This window comes from Cnephaeus nilssonii, assembly GCF_951640355.1.
Source record: "Cnephaeus nilssonii genome assembly, chromosome: 9".
Classification (NCBI taxonomy): domain Eukaryota; kingdom Metazoa; phylum Chordata; class Mammalia; order Chiroptera; family Vespertilionidae; genus Cnephaeus; species Cnephaeus nilssonii.
This window is the reverse complement of record NC_137080.1, coordinates 24,065,566-24,085,174: the sequence shown is the minus strand read 5'-3', so window position 1 is coordinate 24,085,174 and position 19,609 is coordinate 24,065,566. Positions and strand designations below refer to the sequence as shown.

Genomic DNA, 19,609 nt, shown 5'->3' with positions numbered 1-19,609 from the left:
TGTTGACTTAAAAATAAATGTTCAAATGTTTGCATTTGGTATTTCCGGAAAACTGTAATCAAGAGCAGTTTGAGACAAGAGCTAGTCATCATATAAAAGGTTATTTCAGCCCTGGCCAGGTGGCTCAATTGGTTGGAGGATCATCTTGTATACCAAGAGACTGCAGGTTCATTTCTGGTCAGGCTACATACCTAGGTTGTGTGTGTGTGTGTTTTTTAAAGCTTTATTGTAAGTATTACAATGTCCCCCTGTCTCCCCTTTTGATCCTTTCTACCCTGCCTCTGCTCCCTGCCCCAGGCCTTCACCACCCTATTGTCTAGGTCCATGGGTTATACATTTATGCAGACAAGTTCTTTGGTTGATCTCTTCCCACCCACCCTCCCACCCCTGCCTTTCCTCTGAGATCCGACAGTCTGTTCCATGCCTCTATTTCTCTGGATCTACTTTGTTCATCAGTTTATTTTGTTCATTAGATTCCACATATGAGTGAGATCATGTGATACTTGTCTTTCTCTGACTGGCTTATTTTTCTTAGCATTATACTCTACAGGTTCCTCCATGCTATGTCAAAGGGTAAGAGATCCTTATTTTTTACGGCTGAATAGTATTCCATGTGGGTGTGATATCCAGTTGGGGCACCTACGGGAGGCAACCAATCGATGTTTCTTTCACACATCAATGTTTCTCTCACTCCCTCTCTCTTACTTCCTCTCTCTCTAGAAAGCAATAAAAACATACCCTCAGGTGAGGATTAAAAAAAGTTATCTTAGTCCTATGCTTATTGATGTGGCTCAGGACACTTTGGCCTCATGGCCTGCTTGGCATAGAGTAGGTGTCTATTTGTTGAATGAATGAAAGAATATATAATAACCCAAAGGAAATACTGGACTCCCTGATTAAATTTTCTGTTTTTCATCACTCAGATAAAAAATAAATCTGTTAAATGACATCAGCCAGGTTAACAGAAAGCAATGGTTGTTTTAGGTTCTAGCATTAGAAGATTAGAACTCTGTGTGTATGTGTGTGTGTGTGTGTGTGTGTGTGTGTGTGTGACTATGGTCTTTCCCAGGCAGTTGGGTATGTTGCATGATCTCTCCTGACTTCTCTGGTTCTTACTTGAAAACCTCATTTTCCAGTAGAATTTATACCCAATTGAATAGAATTGTTAACAACTCTTTCCTGATTCCTTAGATCTTGAAGCCCTAAAAGTTGGTTTTAGCATGCAGCTGTCCTTCACTTTGTTGTTGCTTCAGAAATTTATCATGTTATAATGCCTCCAGAAAGGCTTCTCCAATTTTCCAAGACAAAATTAATTATTCCCTTCCTCAACATTCCCAATGTTAATGAATCTCTCCTCTGAATCCTGTACACAGATACATGCCTCTCATATTAAGGATATTACCATTATACATGCATGTATTATAGATGTATTGCATCCCTTAAAATATAGCTGCTCATGTCTCTAAATATTCCTCAAAGGCAGTGGCTATGCCTCATTCATCTTTGTATCTCCCGGAACACTGCCAACCCCAGGTCACTGATGAGTAGTGACAAGGAATGAGTGAAACAGTGAGGACACCATCAGCCCTGTCTTCTGCAATGTAGTGGCATTTCAGTGGCTAACCATCCTACTGGTCTGGCATTTCCGCATCTGAAGTACTGGGGAACTTGAAGCCAGAAACCCTGAGTACACGTCATGCAACATGGTCCAGGTGAGTCAGAAGGCACCACAACCACAACCAGTGCTTGGCCTTTCTTCTAGAGGAAGGAAAATATTGAACTTTGAAATTGTGGGAGACTACATGAGAAGTCTCAGTCCCAGCTGGCACCACCCTTGCCTGCTTGAGGAGCTCAGGGCTGGGGGTCAGGGCTTTGAGGAAGGTGGGATATCATCCCTTCAGTGCACTTCTTTCAAATCACCCTATCATATTTTTTTAAAGGATGTGTTTATCTTATTTTGTTTTCTATTTTTCTCTTTACTTTTTTTTATTGAGATATAGTTTGACTTACAACATTGTGTAAGTTTATAATACAGCACTGTTGACTATAATCACTACCCTGTGCATTAGATCTTTAGGACTTACTTTCCTACTAGCTACAAGTTTATACCTTTAAACAACATCTCATCCCATAACGTTTTATTAATTTAGGGTCTTTGAATTTTGTGTGGGTCTCATTCTCATAGGTAACATGAAAAGTTATCTTTAAGAAGATTGCTGAAAAGCTGTCATCACCTCCTAGTACATGGAACTCACTCTTAGAAAATGAAGTTTTTTAAGCTAATCGCCCCTCTTTCTTTAAGCTGGGCTATCACTTTGCACCAGGTGGTAACATACTGAGTGGTAACATACTGGTTGGTTGACAATCCTTCATGGATATATTTTATATTTTGTGTTTCTAAGGGTGTAATATGTTTTAGATGGCAGCTTTTAAAAGAGCATTTGAGTCTCTGGGTCACTTATACCTTTACATATGTGTGTGCATGTGTGTGTGTGTAAATATTAGTTCTTTTTCAGAAATAATAAGGAAAGGAAAATATTTTGTAGCTATACTAAAATTATCGCATGCCTGTGTAGCTAAAATGGCCCTGCCTAGGAAGGCAGCTATAGAGGAATAGAGATTTAAAGATCAATATTAGCAAATGAAGCCACAGGAAAACCAAATAGCCAATTAACCCACTACTGCAGAGCCCAGGGCTGGTCTGGAACCCAGGCTCTCTGTGGCAGCTGATATGGATGCTCTGACACCTCCAGTGGAAGTGGCTTCTTTCCCTCAGGCTCCACAGTCCCTGGGAATTTTGGCTTTGTGTGTCCCTCCTTATGCTGAGCAAGTGTGGAAATCGCATTGTTGGTCTGAAATGGTTGCCACGGGAACATCTCCACCTAGTCATTATCTATTCAGGCTACTGATTATATTAAACCAGGAGAGAAAGATGAAGGAGCCGCTGTAGCCACCTGTTCTGCAGAGAATTGTGATTGCTTTTGCCACATTCACCTCTGTGGCCACATGCCTCTCTGAAAACTCTTCTCTACATGTTCTCCTCTCTTGTTGCTCTTCCCCCCTCAACAGAGTTAGTGAATGAAATAAATCTATAGAAAGTTGCTATTGGTATAACAGAGCCATTATATTTCTATCCTCCTCCAGTTCTCTCATGTGGAATAAAAATAATTGTTACCTCTTTTCTCCCTCTGCTCTGCCCGTCCATACTCAGGTGTAGCAATAACTGTCCTCTTTAAAGGCCTATCATTCCTGTGTTCCACACAATGGTGCTGAAGGCACCGTTTCCTGCTACTTATCCTGAGAAGCCTCTGAAAATTCATATAGATGTCCCTTTTTTAAATTGCTTGAAATATTAACAGGAAATGCAACTGGCTGTTAACAAGTAACTTTATCTTACATATATGTTAATGGACAAATGGATGGATCTGGATAGATATCATTAGGAAGATTTTCTCATCTTCATTTCTAGAATGCAGGTGACATGTGAAAGGTGTTGTCTCCAAGTGGTCTTTTGGGGGAAAAACTACATTATCCATTGGCCTTGTAATTTATTGCTCAAGCCAGGATTTGGGAGTGAAAGGTGGCATTATTAATAAATATGCCTGGACAACAGGTGCAAACTAGAACTATGCCAGGCAACCAGGTATATATTGTCACCTATTATGTGGACAATAAGTACATGGGCATTGTAGTACTGTGCCCTCAAAAATATGGGGAAAGGGATATCTCTTCCAGAAAAAATTGTGAAATTAGAAATTATAATTGTGGAATCTAAAATCTGGATCAGGCCCAGCTGGCATGGCTCAGTGGTTGAGCATCGACCTATGAACCAGGAGGTCATGGTTCAATTCCTTCTCAGGGCTCATGCCTGGGTTGTGGGCTTGATCCCCAGTTGGGGGTAAGCAGAAGGCAGCCTATCAATGATTCCTTCTCATCATTGATGTTTCTATCTCTCTTCACCTCTCCCTTCCTCTCTGAAATCAATTATATATATATAAAATCTGGATCAGTAAGAGAGGTGCCCTTTTTGTTTATACGTCTGTCCCATTTAATTTAGTCAATGTGAGTCCATTTTTAAAAGTAAAATAATGGCACTGAAATTGAAAAGAAAAAAAGTGATATTAACAAAGAAAAATAGACTGGACTGAATGTGCCTATGTAAGATGTCATAAAATCTTTTAAGTTCTGTTTAAAAATCTAAGTTAGGGGTTGGTAACTTTTGTGTATAGGCCATATAGTAAGTATTTTTGGCTTTATGGGCCATATGGTCTCTGTTGTTACTACTCTGCCATCATAGAGTGAAAGAAGCTGCAGATAATAGGTAAACAAATAGGCATGGCTGTGTTCCAATAGATGCTTTTTTCCCCAGGTTATTTAAAAACTTTTTATTGAATTTATTGGGGTGACATTGGTTAATAAAATTATACAGTTTTCAAGTGTACAACTCTATAATACATCATCTGTATATTGTACTGTGCATTCACCACCCCAAGTCAAGTCTGCTTCCATCACCATTTATCTCCCCTTTACCTTCTTTTACCTCCCTCCCTCCTTTCCCTCTGGCAATCACCTTACTGTTCTCTGTGTCTATTGTTTTTTTTCTTTCTTAATCTCTTCACCTTTGTCACCCAGCCCCCCAACCCCCTCCTCTCTGAGAGCTGCCAGTCTGTTCTCTGTATCTATGAGTCTGTTTATATTTTGTTTGTTAGTTTATTTTGTTCATTAGATTCTACATAGAAGTGAGATCATATGGTATTTGTCTTTCTCTAACTGGCTTATTTCACTTAGTCTAATACTCTCTGGGTCCATCCATGCTGTCACAAAGGTAAGATTTCCTTTTTTAAAAAAAAACACTTTTATTGATTTCAGAGAGGAAGGAAGAGGGAGAGAGAGAAACATCAACGATGAGAATCATTGAGTGGCTGTCTCCTGCATGCCCCCAACTGGGGATCAAGCCCGCAACCTGGGCATTTGCCCTTGACTGGAATCGAACCTGGGACCCTTCAGTTCAAAGGCCAACGCTCTATCCATTGAGCCAAACTGGCCATGGCAGAGTCCCTTCTTTTTTTATGGCTGAGTAGTATTCCATTGTGTGAATGAGCCACAGCTTTTTTATCTACTCATCTACTGATAGGTACTTGGGCTGCTTCCAAATCTTGGCTATTATAAATAACACTGCAATGAGAAATCTTATTTACAAAACAGGCAGGGATGGGGGCACAGATTTGGTGCATTAGCTGCTGTTTGCCCACCCCTGATCTAATATTTAGAAACTTTGTTCTGATAGAAGGAAAGTTATTTTAGATATTAATTCTGACATTTCTTGATCTGCTGTGACAAGTAGGGGCCATGGCTATAGGGACCAATGGAAATGTTCAATGGGCCTTACTATTCAATGTACATTTTTGTTGTGCATGTTCCAACCATTCAAGGCATATATTGAGGTGGATGACAGAGGGAAAACACCCAGGAACATTCTGGACAGGGAATAGCAGCTATGTGGGTTTCATGAAGCATATTAGAAGGAAGGTTTCAGGGATGCAGGACACAGGGAATAGAGGCCATGGTAATTCAGATTTTCTTACAAATGGTTTAAAAAATAAGTCCAACAAATGCTAGCAAAACTGAAAGCACCTGAGGAAAATGAAGTCTTGTATTTCTGCCTATACTTGGGAAAAAAATGACTCAGAATTATGGAAAATGATATTTAAAAACTCACTTTAAACTAGTGAGGTACTTTCTGTGTAGAATTGCATTCACGCTTTGTTAGTAAAAGGAAAGTTTTAGGAGAAAATGTTCCTTAGGCATTTATTCTAAAATCTTTATAAAGTTATGTTTAAAATGTTTCCCTTTAGGCAGAAAGCACACTAACAACTCAGGCAAACTGCAACAAAAACATGACTAAGAATTAAAGAGAGTGCACATTAAGAAGCAGGAGATATGACCTATATTATATCTCATTATGTGACTGTACATAACACAGATATCCATACACCTTCTGTTACCTACTAACAAGCTGTTTAATTGAAGGCTAAGTTAGGAAATTGTGGAGAGTGACCACAGTAACGTTACTGGTTCTAATCACTCTAACAAGGTATTTGGGGCATTAGACAATGAAATGGATAATGCCCCAGAAAGGAAGAATCTCAGAGGCTTCAGTACTATCTGAGCTGTTCAGCTAAATGTAAGGAAGGAGCTAATGACATTTATAGTCATCTATCTATATAATAGAGGAACATGCAAATTAGCTGGGACGCTGTAACATCACAACTGAACAGCAGGGACTGAGGCTGCATGGCACCTGGCCGGGGTGAGGGACCCCAGGCATGCCCCCACCCTGCAGAGCTTGACGGGAGACCTCAGGCCGCGCCCCCTGCTCGAGCGCTGGGCTGGGGGACCTGAGGCTGCACCCCCCCTACCCAGAGGGGCTTGACAGAGGTGGGGCCGGCCCAATGGGTATGGGTCTCACCCAATGGGGGTGGGGCCAGCCGGGTCTGTGTCTCCTGCGTTTTTGAAGCACATGTGGGTAATGGGCGGGGACTTGACTCTAGGTCCCTCGGCATGCCCCAGACTCTGACAGGAGGGAGATTTTCATATACATTTTACTAATTTTCTTTCATCTCTGACACTTCTATTATAGAGAAAGGGCAAATAGCAATATTAAAATATCTCCTCTAATTAATTCCCTTCTAATGTGCATGAATTTCGTGCACTGGGTCACTAATTTAATATAATCTTTTTGAGGGGATACTTTAATCTATTTGGTAAGTTAACAATAGATATTGGGAGCTCATTAACTATAAAGAGAAAATCCTTTAAGATCCTGAATTAGATTGAAATAGATTAGGGATGTGTTTTATACACGGAGGGAGAAAAAATGGAGACCATTTATAAAGCACAATACAATAAAGGCTAATGAGTATTCCTTTGCATGTGTTCCTGGGAAAGAGAGTGAAAGAGTTCTTCAGAGTGGAGTGCTGAGCAGAGGAGAAAGAGGATTTCAAGATGGATAGACAACAGTGTCACTCATCGGGTAGAGGGCATGAGCAACAGGTGGGGTGAACTGGGAGTGGAGGGGCAGAGAGTACCTTGGGCCAGGGGAAGGAGGCGGGGTTGGGTCCAGGCACTAATTAGGCACTTCCCGAAGGATCTACAGTAGAGAGGTGACCAGATGGTACCTGCTTGTACATGATGTGGTATATGGTGAATAACAGTGAAATATTACCTGCATTGAGGTTCTGTTTATATTTATCTATATTGTTCCGGTTTTTTTCAGCTTAGAAAAGTAAAACAAGCTAATTGTAAAAAAAACATATTCTAGGTTACAGAATTTGATGTCGAAGCAAAATATTCCATAATCCCATTGGCAAATGTGACCACCATTAGCAGTTGTTATTAATGTTAAAATACATACATAAATAAATATTTTTTAAATAATTTGGAACCTTGGAATTGTAAAAAGAAGTATTACCAATTTTCTAAATTTGTTTACACTTTATATTACAAAACCTGATACAATATCATATCTACTATTGAAAAGAGGCATTTTGGTTATTTTCTCTCTCTGACATTCAGTATGTGATGCCATTGAGAGTTCTGATCTATATGAGAAAGTGAACTGGGCCCCAGGCTCATACCCACCCTGCGTGATGGAACATATGCCTGGGACCTGCAAACTCATACAAACTAGAGACTATCAACGGGGTAACTTCGATGGGACACAGCCCACTCAGCGTCATAGGAGAGGTAAGAGGAACTGTCAGAGCTCCCACAAGCTGTATTCAATATCGAATTGGTCAGGGACTCAGTTCTTCTAAAATGTGGGGTGTGGGTTGGGGAGGTTGTCTCTAGTATAGAAAGGATTACTCCAAGTCTCTGTGTCCCTGAAACACTGAGAAAACAGATATTGCACATGGATACGGCAGGTTAACAAGACAGAAATAAAAACAAATTCATCTCCTGTTGGCCTTTTGAGGATCTAAGGATCAGAAATAGCCAGTTCTAATTTCTCCTAGTAATTTCCAAGGGTCGAGGTAAATCAAATTACCTCTTTAGCTGAACTTGTTTATGCCAAAGGAAAGTAATACTCTGTGGGTACAACCCAGAACTTTGAAATTTATAGATTGGAAGTGATATGAGAACCAAACACTGAAAACCTTGGAGCAAACTGTGAGATTTATCCACTTTCTACCCCACCTCCAAGTCCAAAGTGAAGAAGGATTATGATAGGAGACAGGAAATCTGGAGGAGTGACTGGTCACTGGTTTGGATTGCCAAAGGAATTTGAGATTAAGAGAATTATGAACCAAAGGTGGAGCAAAACTCCAAATGAGGACTGATATATGTAGGGGAAAGGTAGAAATAAATGAACTTTTGAGGTAGTCATAGTGGAGGAAAAGGACCTCACTGTGGTGAAGGATTTTTGTCAGAAACTGAAGAATGAACCACAGGGATTTAGATTAGACAAAGAAGGAAGAATCAATATTGGATAGATTACTAAGGGAAGCTCTAGAATAGGTTTCCTTATTTTACATATATTTTTATATAAATTATAGAATTTATCTTTTTTAGATAAATTATAAAATTATAGAATTTTGTGTAGTCTAATGGCTGAAGGTAGAGAGAATATGGTGGATAATGAAAACAAGAGTTTCCTTGTGTAGGACTTCACTTTTAAGAGTTACATATATATTTTAAAAAATGACATGATCTCATTTGATCCCCCCCTCCCCCCCAATCTCTGTGAGGGCAGAGCCAGAATTACTTCACTAGTGAGAAAATCTAAAGACAAAGGGTTAATTTCCACTTGGGAGGGAAGAGATGGAGGAAGGAAAGCAGACCTCAGAGGGTTTTGAAGTCCAGAGGGAAGTTAGATTTTTTTTTTTCCAAAAAAGAAAACATTTGTTCCTTTCCAGGTACACTTGATTACTCACTGTTAAGTAGGCGGAAGTCAATGAATGGGTAGGAGCCGCGGCGCTCAGCAGGAACCCCCGTCTGACCCCTTAGTCGTACATCTCCTAGAAAACATAAGGTCCAAACAAATGTTTGCAAACATTGCCAAGTGTATTTATTCACTTTTCCTCTGTAAATCCTCTTACCCACTTATGTCACTGGAACCAACACAAAATATCAGGAGAAACATGATTTCCATTCATCGTGCTTCAGAGAGTGCCATGTACGAAGGGATAGTTAATGAATGCTGAGCCTAATGAACTTGGCAAAACTAAGAAAGGAAGCAGAGGGTTTTGAAGTTCTCTTTTATAATTTGCCTGGAAGATGGGACTGTGAAAATTATAGTAATTTACAAAGTTTTCATAGCTTTTTTTATCCTTCCAAGGGTCATTAAGATGAAGCATCCTAATTTGGAAGGACAAATGGTGTGCTGGGATTAGAGCTTTTATTCTTATTAGACATTGGATCACCCAGGGTCATCCTCTTGGACCTAGCACAACTGTTTTCTGACTGGCGTCCACTTGCCTGGTTCCCCAGGTTGTATCATTGACCTGTTTCAGAATCTGCTCAGAGGAAGGCTAGCCTAGCTCCAGGCACTTCAGACACACCCCCCCTTGGACATAGAATAGTCTATAGAGTTTCTACTACTTATTTGTAGGTTTATTTTAATGCCTGTGTTCACTTTCCTTTTCGGTGTGTCCTGCTTTCCAGATGAAGGGCGGTACTGAGGTAGAGTGGAGGGAGCCTGAACTTTAGAATAATGTAGACCTTGGATTAAGCAGGCTCTGAGCCTCCATTGCCTCACTTCAAGGTGTCATTGGCTGGAGAGTATAAAATAACACTTGCTGCCTGGCAATAAATGCTGCATTTACTTTCTTACACAGTCCTGCAAAGTAGGGATTACTCGTATTACATGTTCTGCTTTTCTCCATCGTTCTTTGTGTATTGTCTAGTACTTAGCAGATTCTAAGTGACAAAAATAAATAGAAAGACCAAATTCCCAATTAGTACATACAACATGAAATCAGAAGAGAGGTACAAGTACGTAAGACCTAATATATTTCTGAACATCGGAACCAGGAAAGTTTTCTTCCATGAGTAATGGGTCCTCTCCCATGACCCACTCTTTCCCTGACATGAGGTGATACTGTGGCCTCAGCCTATGAGTGAAGAGGAAGAACAAGTCTTTCTAACTCTTGGGGTTAACTAGTAATTGGGTGAGATCCTCATAGGCCATAACCCATGCAATTGACAATGTTTAAAATAGCCCTCACAGATGGGCCTTGTGTGTACCTGGGCTTATAAACTGCAAGCTCTGAGGCCTTGGGCTATTCTCTACTTTGAATTCTATATTGGTGCCTTATTTAGTGATAATCTGATACTGTAGTGACATATTGATGTTAAAGAATATTATAATTTATGGAGTATAGTGAAGAGGGAGAAGGGAAGATATGGAAAATAATATTTGAAGTATAAATATAAGATGATATCAAATTAGGGAATGCTGTCAGCATTTGATAAGTTCATGGGGGTGGATGGTCAATAGAGTTGAAGGGTTTACTTCTCAGCAGTTGTCTTGAGCCCCCTCTGTTTATAAATCTCTAAAGAGTTTACAAAGCATATTCACAAACCTCACAGTATATTCTTTTTCTGGTTTAATCTCATTAGACCCTCACATTAGCTTTGTGAAGAGAGTCACTATTATTCTACTTACTTTATAGGTGAGAAAAATAGAGGCTCAGAGAAGAAAGTGAAGGACTGTTACTCACTCTCCTAACTCCGGCTCAAAGCTCAGGTCCCTTAAAGGCACTCAGTAGATGTCTATTGACTTTAATTGACTGCCTGAGTTTATAGTGCTTTAAACTTATAATTAGTAGAGATAGTCCTTAAATCTAAGTTGTTAAAGTTCATAGGCAGAGAGCTCTCTCCTCAATACCATTGGTTTCTAACCTTATAGAGTGGGCACAGCTGGTTTTTAAAATGAAAACAAAAAATCACAGACTGCTCATGCTAGAAGCTGTATTTTTAATAGCCAACAGGATAGCATGTTAAAATTATGTAACATCCCAGCCGGCTTGGCTCAGTGGTTGAGCATCGACCTATATCCCACGAGGTCATGGTTAGATTCCCGGTCAGGACATATGCTTGGGTTGCAGGCTCCACTCCCAGTGAGGGGCGTGCAGGAGGCAGCTGATCAATGATTCTCTCTCATAATTTGATATTTTGTCTCTCTCTCCCTGTCCCTTCTTCTCTAAAATCAATAAAAATTATTTTTAAAAATGATATAACAAATTCAGCACTGCCTGTAAATGAATTTATATTTTATGAAGGATAGTGAGCTAGACATATACTTGAAAAACTGTGCATAGATGAGACCATGTTAATTTGGTTTACAAAGCCTGGCTGGCTTATGGATTTACTGACCTGTTGTGTCATCCTTTTGGGCTTCTCCTACGCGTTTCAGGCTCACCAACTGGAAATCATTTCTCCACTAGTATTTTTTTCTCATTATTACCAAAGAGTTCTCCTGGTTTTGCTGTCCTGAGAACACTATGTTCCCAGAAAACTTCTGTATAATATTAATGTACATTTTAAGGCCTCTGCCAGAATTTATTCCATTTGTCCATCTGAGAGTATAAGGCAGAGGAGGCCCATTACCATGTAAGACTTTAGAGAAACTGACAGGCGACAGAACCATGAGGCAGAATTGATAAAAAGAGAGTGAGTGACATGCTAGGAAGCAGGGAACTCCTGTTACTGAGAGGATCAGCATTTCACCATATTGGGTGACCTAGGGAAAATTAAGAACCATTCTGAGGTCCAGTTTTCTAATATTCAAATTAGAATAATTATAGCAGTTTTGCCTGTTCTAAGGGGTTGTTGTGAAGAAATTATAAGGTGCATGAAAATAAGATGATAGTTAATATGTACGAATACTTACACTGTGCTCAGTAATTTACATATGTTTTCTCATATCATTTACCCAACAACCCAATGAGGTAGTTATGATTATTAGACTATTGTGCAGGTGAGGAAACTAAAGGCAATGGAAATTTGATGATTTGTCTGAGATCATAGAGCGAATAAGTATGGAGCTTGAGCTCAAACTCAGAATTGGCTCCAAACTCCATTTTCTTACCCATTCTTCCAGATTATCAGGATAAAAAAATTATATAACAAATTAAGCATTATTTTTTTATTATCCAAATGTAGCCTTTGATTACTCTTTGCCAATAAACCAACTATATATTCGTCATGAATCCTGGAAACTGAATACCAGGGCAATCTACTCCCTTGATGAATACAGAGAGTCGTTCAGATGGATGTTGTTTATTCGAATAGCGGTCCAGGGATATGGGCTATAGAATCAGACAACCAGATCCTGCTCTGGATCAACAAAGCATCTGTTATTTTCAAATGAGAAATGGGAAGCAATTATTCAGCAAAACTGAAATTACCTGGCAACTAATTTACTCAAGCTCTTAATGAAGTAGAATTTTCATGATGCAACCTCACTTTTGGAAAAAAAGACAAATAACCATGCAGTAAATTGATAGCAAATATCCCTAAACAAACAAACAAACAAACAAACAAAACAAATAAACAGCAACAACAACTACAAAACCCAAACCTGAAAGTTTCCTCTCAGTGCTTATACTGTCTAGAACTACAATTCCAGTCTTGAAGAGAATTACTCATAAATCTAATAACGACCTTTACATGTAGCAAATAGCTGTTTTAGAAAAGGATTCAATTATAGTTAAAAACTAGTAAAGCAGGAGGCAGGACAATTTTAAGTGGGCTAACAATGCATTTTAGACATTCTCCAACACACTAAACATTCCGTATCTTGAGCATTTCATTTCATTGAAACTCTAATATGGTAAAATTACGGTTTCAAGTATATATTTATAATATAGAAAGATCTTGCTCCTTCCCCTTGCTTTCATGAAACCCTTTGGATACTAAATTGCTTCAATATGCTTGTGGGAAGAGAGAAATAATTCAGTAACAACAGCCCCCGGAGGAGCAGAGGCCACTGGCTGGTGTCCGAAGAACAGAACAAGTGGCGTCCTGCTGGACTGCTTTTACTGGCCTCAGCCTCAGGCAATCATCTATTTACCTAAGGCCTTATATCCAAGCTAAACAATTATTTTGACTATTCATTAGGCCCTTGTTTAACTTAAGCAACTCTCTTTCTGGCAAAGGAAAGGTGCTGTGGAAGCAGGGTAGGAAGCGTTGACAGCTCCGCCGTGTCCTCAGTCTGTTCTCATTGTGTTCCAAAATGAAACAAACAGCAGGGGAATTCTTATTTTGAAAGGGCTGCTCCTCGTTTGCCCCTTCAGGCTGAAAACATAACATGTCGTCCTTGAGTATGTATTTAAGGCTGCAAACACAGGCAGCGAGCTGAGCTCCTGGCTCCAGGAACCAAGACCTGGAGTCAGCCACTCACCCTCCCAGGGGACGTGGTTCCGGGATGGACCTCTTGCCCACTTGGCCTTGCGGGCTGTCTCTGTTTAATAAAAGCTTGTGCTAGGGAGCAGAAGTTATGTGGCCTCTTATGTAACTGGCAACGGGAGTGGAGACTCTGATGGTGATGACAACTTACAGTGGCTGAAACACGGGCCACATGACTAGAACCAGACTCTGGCCCCATCGTGGTGTCAAGGTCACTTCAGGGTGGGGGAAGAGGGTAGGAAAGGGACAGAGCAGTTGCATCTGAGACGAATGAAGAGGATAATGGTGATGGCGGCAGAGAACACGGCATATCCAGAGCAGGGGTGTGATGAGGAGGATGAGATGGTGGTAGTGTGAGAAAGATGCAAGCCCAAATACAGTGGGAGAGGAGAAGCTCTCACAAAAGGTATCCCTTTGAACTTTCTTAGGCATTACTAATTCATGTCACTGCTGCAAACTTGCAAAATGAAGGCAGAGAGAACCCAGATATCCAAATCTCAGTCAAGCACATTCACCAGCCGGCAGCTCTGAATATTTCAGATGACTACTCTCAATTAGAAAAGTGAATTATTTCTCTGAAGATGTTTATCTAGTCTAACAAAGAGGAGGAAGTGAGTGTAATTTAATCACTTTGTAGATTTATGGGACAGTTCAGGCAGCCAGTGGAGATAACTCAGGCAGAGATGACTGTTCCCAGTGCTATGAGCTCCCATGAGGTCCAAGATGGCTGACTGGACCAAATTCCTCCTCTGGAGTTTCAAACCTACTTTGCTTTCTTGAGTGAGTCTGGGCCTGTCTGGCCACTAAGGGCTACGTGCTGACTGGACTGAGTAGGAGGCTTCCTGTCCATTGATCTCTTGCACTAATTGTGTGTTCCCGGGCTGTCCCTGAGAGTGCTTTGGGTGTAGGAAAGAGGGAAACCAGGAGTTAGTTGTCCAGAAACCACACTTTTAACAAAGGAAACAAAGGTTTCCATGCATGTAAGTTATTTCTTCTCTTTGTAAAAACCTTGATCTTTATATTAAAATCGAGAAAAAGGAAATTTCATCAAGTCAGAATCTCTAACCAATACAATATGACGTTGCAACTTTAGCTTAGAATTATTAGGTATTTGTGACAAATGTGCATTTTGGGACTTGAGTGCTGTAAAAATGAATATTAGATAGCAGGTAAAGAAGGTCTTAACTCAGGCTAGACATTCTTTAGCTTGATGGTTTTACAGAGGGAAAATTAGAAAAACAGTTTTCATCAGCAGGAAGACAGGTATCTAATAAAAAAAGGCATTGAAAAAGAAGCAGCAGGAATGCCTACAGAGAATTCTATGAAGCTGTAAAAGAACTTAAAAGAACACAAAGAACATGTCTTCTTATAAAGACTGAGAAGAAAGAGAATAATCTGGGGAGTTTTTTTTTTTTTTTTTTTTTTTTTTTTTAGGGAATATGTGATCTGGGTCTACCTTAAGTAAGGAAAATAATGTAAGCTTATACATTATTCACTTATTTCTGGGGTAGTCCTTTTTATTGCCAGAATTGTATCAAAACAAAGTTTTTTGTTTTTTTAAATAAATGCACATCACACACACACACACACACACACACACACACACACACACAATGCCTGGCACACTGTAGGCACTTAAAAACCAGTAGCTATTTTTCAGATTTTGTTACTGGTCTTCTGAGATTCCTGCCCCTCCTCAACCTTCCTCACCCATGATAGTATGGAGAATGGATTGGAGTGGGGCAAGAATTACTCGTTAGATCACTCTAATAGTTTAGGTGAGAAAAGATGGTAGCTTGGAAAGGGTGATGGTACTGGTAGAGAAGTGAATAGAATTGGCATGTGGTGAGGAATTGCATGAGGGCTGAGGGACAAGGAAGTAACAAGATAATTTCTAGATTTCTGGCTTGCATAACTGGATGATTGATTATGCTAATCACAGAAATGGCAAATCTAGAAGAACCAGATTTTGGTGAAAAGTTTATGCACTCAATTTTGGCCACACTGAGTTTAAGTGTTACTGAGATTTCAAAGCAAAAATGTCAAGTAGGCTGTTGGACATATGGGTCTGAGACCCAGGGAGAATGTCTGAGATGGAGATATAAGTTTATAAATCAAATAAAATTGTGAGCATGTTATGAAGTTGCCTAGGAAATGGGGTAAGAAGTGAATAGGGCCTAAAGCCAGCCCTGAGCAGCTGAAACACTGAATGTCTTGCTGGAGGAGTAGTCGATAAATGAAGAAAGGACCACCTTTGAAATGGGAGGACATCCAGAAGCTTGTTATGTCGTGGAAGAGAGTCATTCAAGAGGGAGGGAATGGTTTTCACATAGAGCTTGCTGAAAGGGTAAGTGAAATTATAACTGAAAGAAGTCCTTTGGACTTAGTTGAGCGACTGTAGTGAGAAATAGAAGCAGAGTCCTTTGGACATTGTGTAGAGCTGGGAAACTGGGAAAGTTTTATTAAGGAGCTGATGTTTAGATGGAACCTAAGTGGTAGGTAAATTTTTGAGAAGTATTTTTTGTAGTATTGGCTTTATAGTATTGGCTTCCAATTGATCCAACTATGGTCATTGGAATGAAGGAAGGAATTTTTAGGAAAAAATCATGCTGATCTTAAGATCAGTAGTAATCTCTAAGGATATTAGTAATTAGAAAAGTAAACAGAGGGTAAAACAGTCCAGGTCATGAAAATACTTATACATTTTTGCAAAATATAGTGATGCCCTGTCTAGTCACTTGCTATACTTAAATATACTTCAAGGAAAAAATATCTAGTGGGAATTATTGCCAAGAAAAGTTTTTGTTTAGAAAAAAGGATGGGCACATAAATGAGAATAAATATAATTAATAAGATAAAATACCAACCAAGTCCTAATAGTGCTGAATAATTTTTTTGTGTTTTTTTGAACTTTGAATAATTTGAGAGAAGCGTTTTAATGTATTGTTTGTTTTCATGTGCTTCTGAACTTCCTGATTCTGGCTGGGAACAAGGACAAACCTGCCAAAATACTGCAAGAAAATATGTTGCTGATCACGGGCAGGAAATACTCAAAGTCCCCCGAGATAGCCTGTTCTTAGGAGACTTCCACACTGAGTCTGCTGACCTCAGAAGGAGCATCAGGCCACCACACTCACTGCTGGAGTCTGCTCAGAGCCAGGAGGTATTTGGGAGTTCTTCATTCCAGGAGTTTGTGCCAACATGGCACTTGGGATTCTTTTCAGCCTAAGTGTTGTTCATTTTTTGTTTGTTTTTCAGAAGGGAAACAGATGGCAAAAACTGGACTCAGTAGGGAAATGGTTGAGTTGATTATATTATATCCATGTTATAGGATGTTATTTTGCCATTAAAACCAGTTACTCATATTTCTATAGTCATAGCTAAGATTTATTGAGCATTTAGTATGTGCTAGGTGTTGTTGGAATTACTTTCATGAACTAACTCATTTAGTCCTGTCAATAACTCCTTTAGATATAAGTACTGTTGTCAATATCATATCATGAGAGACAGAGGTGTTCAATTGCTTTTTCAAGATGCTAGGGCAGGTGAGCATGAAGGCAGATTTGAAACCAGGGTGACGGGCTCCACAGCCTGTGCTCTTAACTAATATGGTACAGTCCATGTCTTGACTGGAAGTGAGCGCCATGGTATAATGTTAAGGGAGGGTAGGTATTATATAGTATTTAAAAATTATTTCACCAAGTGAAGAAATCAATAGCATGAGAAGCCATTTACTACCTCTATGAACTTGGTAAGTCTTAAACATTCCGGGCTTTATTCAATCTTCTGTTTTGCTAATTAGGGACAATGATATCTGGCCTGTATACCTCACAGAAAGTAGGAATCAAATGAAATCACATGGATAAAAGTGCTTTGTCAATCACTTTGTAATAAAGTTTTATTATTAAGAATATTCTGCCTTGTAGGTGTGGCTCAGTGATTGAGTATTGACCTATGAACCAGGAGGTCACAGTTTGATTCCAGTCATGGCTTATGCCCAGGTGTCGGGCTCGACCCCCAGTGTGGGGTGTGCAAGAGGCAGCTGATCGATGATCCTCTCTCATCAGTGATGTTTCTATCTCTCTCCCGCTTCCTTCCTCTCTAAAATCAATAAAAAATATTTTAAAAAAGAATATTCTTATTGATATTGCTATGTAAATATTAAGCATATATTATACTACACATTATATAAATTCTACATTGTATTATCCTGTATATATTGTATAAATAATATTGATATTGCTATATAAGTCTAGGTCAGTGTTAGAGTGTATTCGAAGTGAATAACATTACTTTTTTGATATGTAATTAAAATGTGAATTAAGTGTGCTACAGTCAAATATTCTTGGGAAACATAGAGGTTTAACAAAATTAAACTTAAAAAAATTGCAAGTTATCTGCTAAATTGTATTTTCCCAACCCCCACCCATTGCTCACATTCATATGTTGAAACCCTCACCCTCAGTACCTCAGAATGTAACTCTATTTAGAAATAGGTCCTCTAAAGAGGCGATTAAGGCCCTTAGGGTGGGTCATAATCCAGTCTGACTGGTGGTTTTTTAAGAAGAGAAAATGTGGATACATGAGGAGATGCCAGGGATGCACAGCAGAGAGAAAAGACCATGTGAGGACACAGCAAGAAGGTGGCCATCTGTAAGCCAAGGAGAGGGGCCTCAGAAGAAACCAAATATGTTGCTACCTTGATCTTGGACTTCCAACCTCTAGAACTGTAAGAAAGCAAAATTCTGATGTTTAAGACACCCCAAGTCTGTGGTGTATTCTTATGATAGGTGAAGAGGCTGCTTTTACTGGCAAAGAAGGCTCATCAGAATTGAGGGTTTCAAAATTCCCGCTTCATCAGGGGCTTCATGTCCTCATTCCACTTTTCAGGATCCCATTTCATCCAATCAATGCCCTCAGTTTAACAGTAGACCACTTGCCATGTTGGGAAATCAATTTGTGTTGTAATCCAGCCACTAGCAGGATGAGATTCTGGGCTTGGTTTTCAGAAATCGCAGCTCTGCAGCTGTAGGAAATGAATCTCTTTCAGAGCAGACATAGAAACTTTCCAGTCATTTATGCAACACTTCAGGTAGAAATCTGAATCCCTTAGCTCAACTTTTTCTTTCCCTACTTTCTTCAGCAACATTAGGAGCCATCAGCAAATCTCATTATACTTGTTAGTGTGATAAAAATGCTCAAAGGAAATACCTACATGGTTACCCAGAAACTTGTAAGATTACTAGTATAAGGGTTGATTAGGAGTACCCTATGTTGATATTTTGTATATACTGGTATTATGACCACATGGACTATCAGTGCTCTCTTTACTATGGGAAATAAAGTAGTTAGTATCTTTAAATCTAATCAGATTAGAGATTCAGTTCTAAAAAATCTGAAACCAATTCAGAAGACACATCCTTAAGATTCTGTTCCTCTGGAACCACTCTTGGTACCAAAATCTGTATTAGTCAGCCATTTATTTGGAGGACACTGACTAATACATGTGAGATCTTTCAGATTCTTCAATATATTAATGTTCACTGTGAATATCTGAGAAGGTGAGTTCATCCAGCCTTTCCCAAACACAGTTGTCCACAAAACGTGTTTTTTCAAGCATTTTCTAAGATGATTGTTTTGGGGAAAAGACTTACATATAGTTCTACATGGAGATTTTGTGTGAGTGGGTGAGTGAATATGAGTGTGTGTGTGTGTGCGTGTGTGTAATACGTAGGTTAAAATCTTAGCACTGGGAGGAGCTGAGAGGTCCTCTACCTTCTCTTCTCTGGTACCATCACTCCTTGCATTCTTATCCTATATGACTAAGTCTACAGCTCAGGTTTGAATTTCATTTTTGGGTTACAGACCAACTGGATATTTATTCACTTATTCCTCAGATATGTGTTTGAATACCTACTATGTGCCAGTCCCTGTTCTTGGTCCTGGGAATATAGCAGCGAACAAAACAGACAAGATGTGACTGCTCTCGTGAGGCTCAGTTTCTAGTGGGGAGAGATATACAATAAAACCAACAAGTAAATTGTCTATATGGACACGAGGTGGGTGCTGTGGGTGAAATAAAGCTGGGTGGCCTGGATGGGGAGAGGACTGCAGTTTAAATAAAGGAGGGTCTGTTTATTTAAAGACTGCTCTAAGGTGACAGGGAACAGATTTGAATGAAATGTGGGAGGTGCCACAA

At 39.5% G+C, this 19,609-nt stretch overlaps 1 protein-coding gene across 2 annotated transcripts in view; it reads right to left on the bottom strand.

Moving 5' to 3' along the window:
- The window catches only part of PDE7B (phosphodiesterase 7B), a gene marked incomplete at its 5' end in the record, with an annotated part of 269,952 nt that overhangs the window by 62,867 nt on the left and 187,476 nt on the right, over positions 1–19,609 (bottom strand). For both annotated transcript variants that reach the window (XM_079781363.1, XM_079781362.1), the window contains one exon: positions 8,934–9,017. In XM_079781363.1, the coding sequence (XP_079637489.1) occupies positions 8,934–9,017 (84 nt within the window). The remainder of the gene's footprint in view (positions 1–8,933; positions 9,018–19,609) is intronic.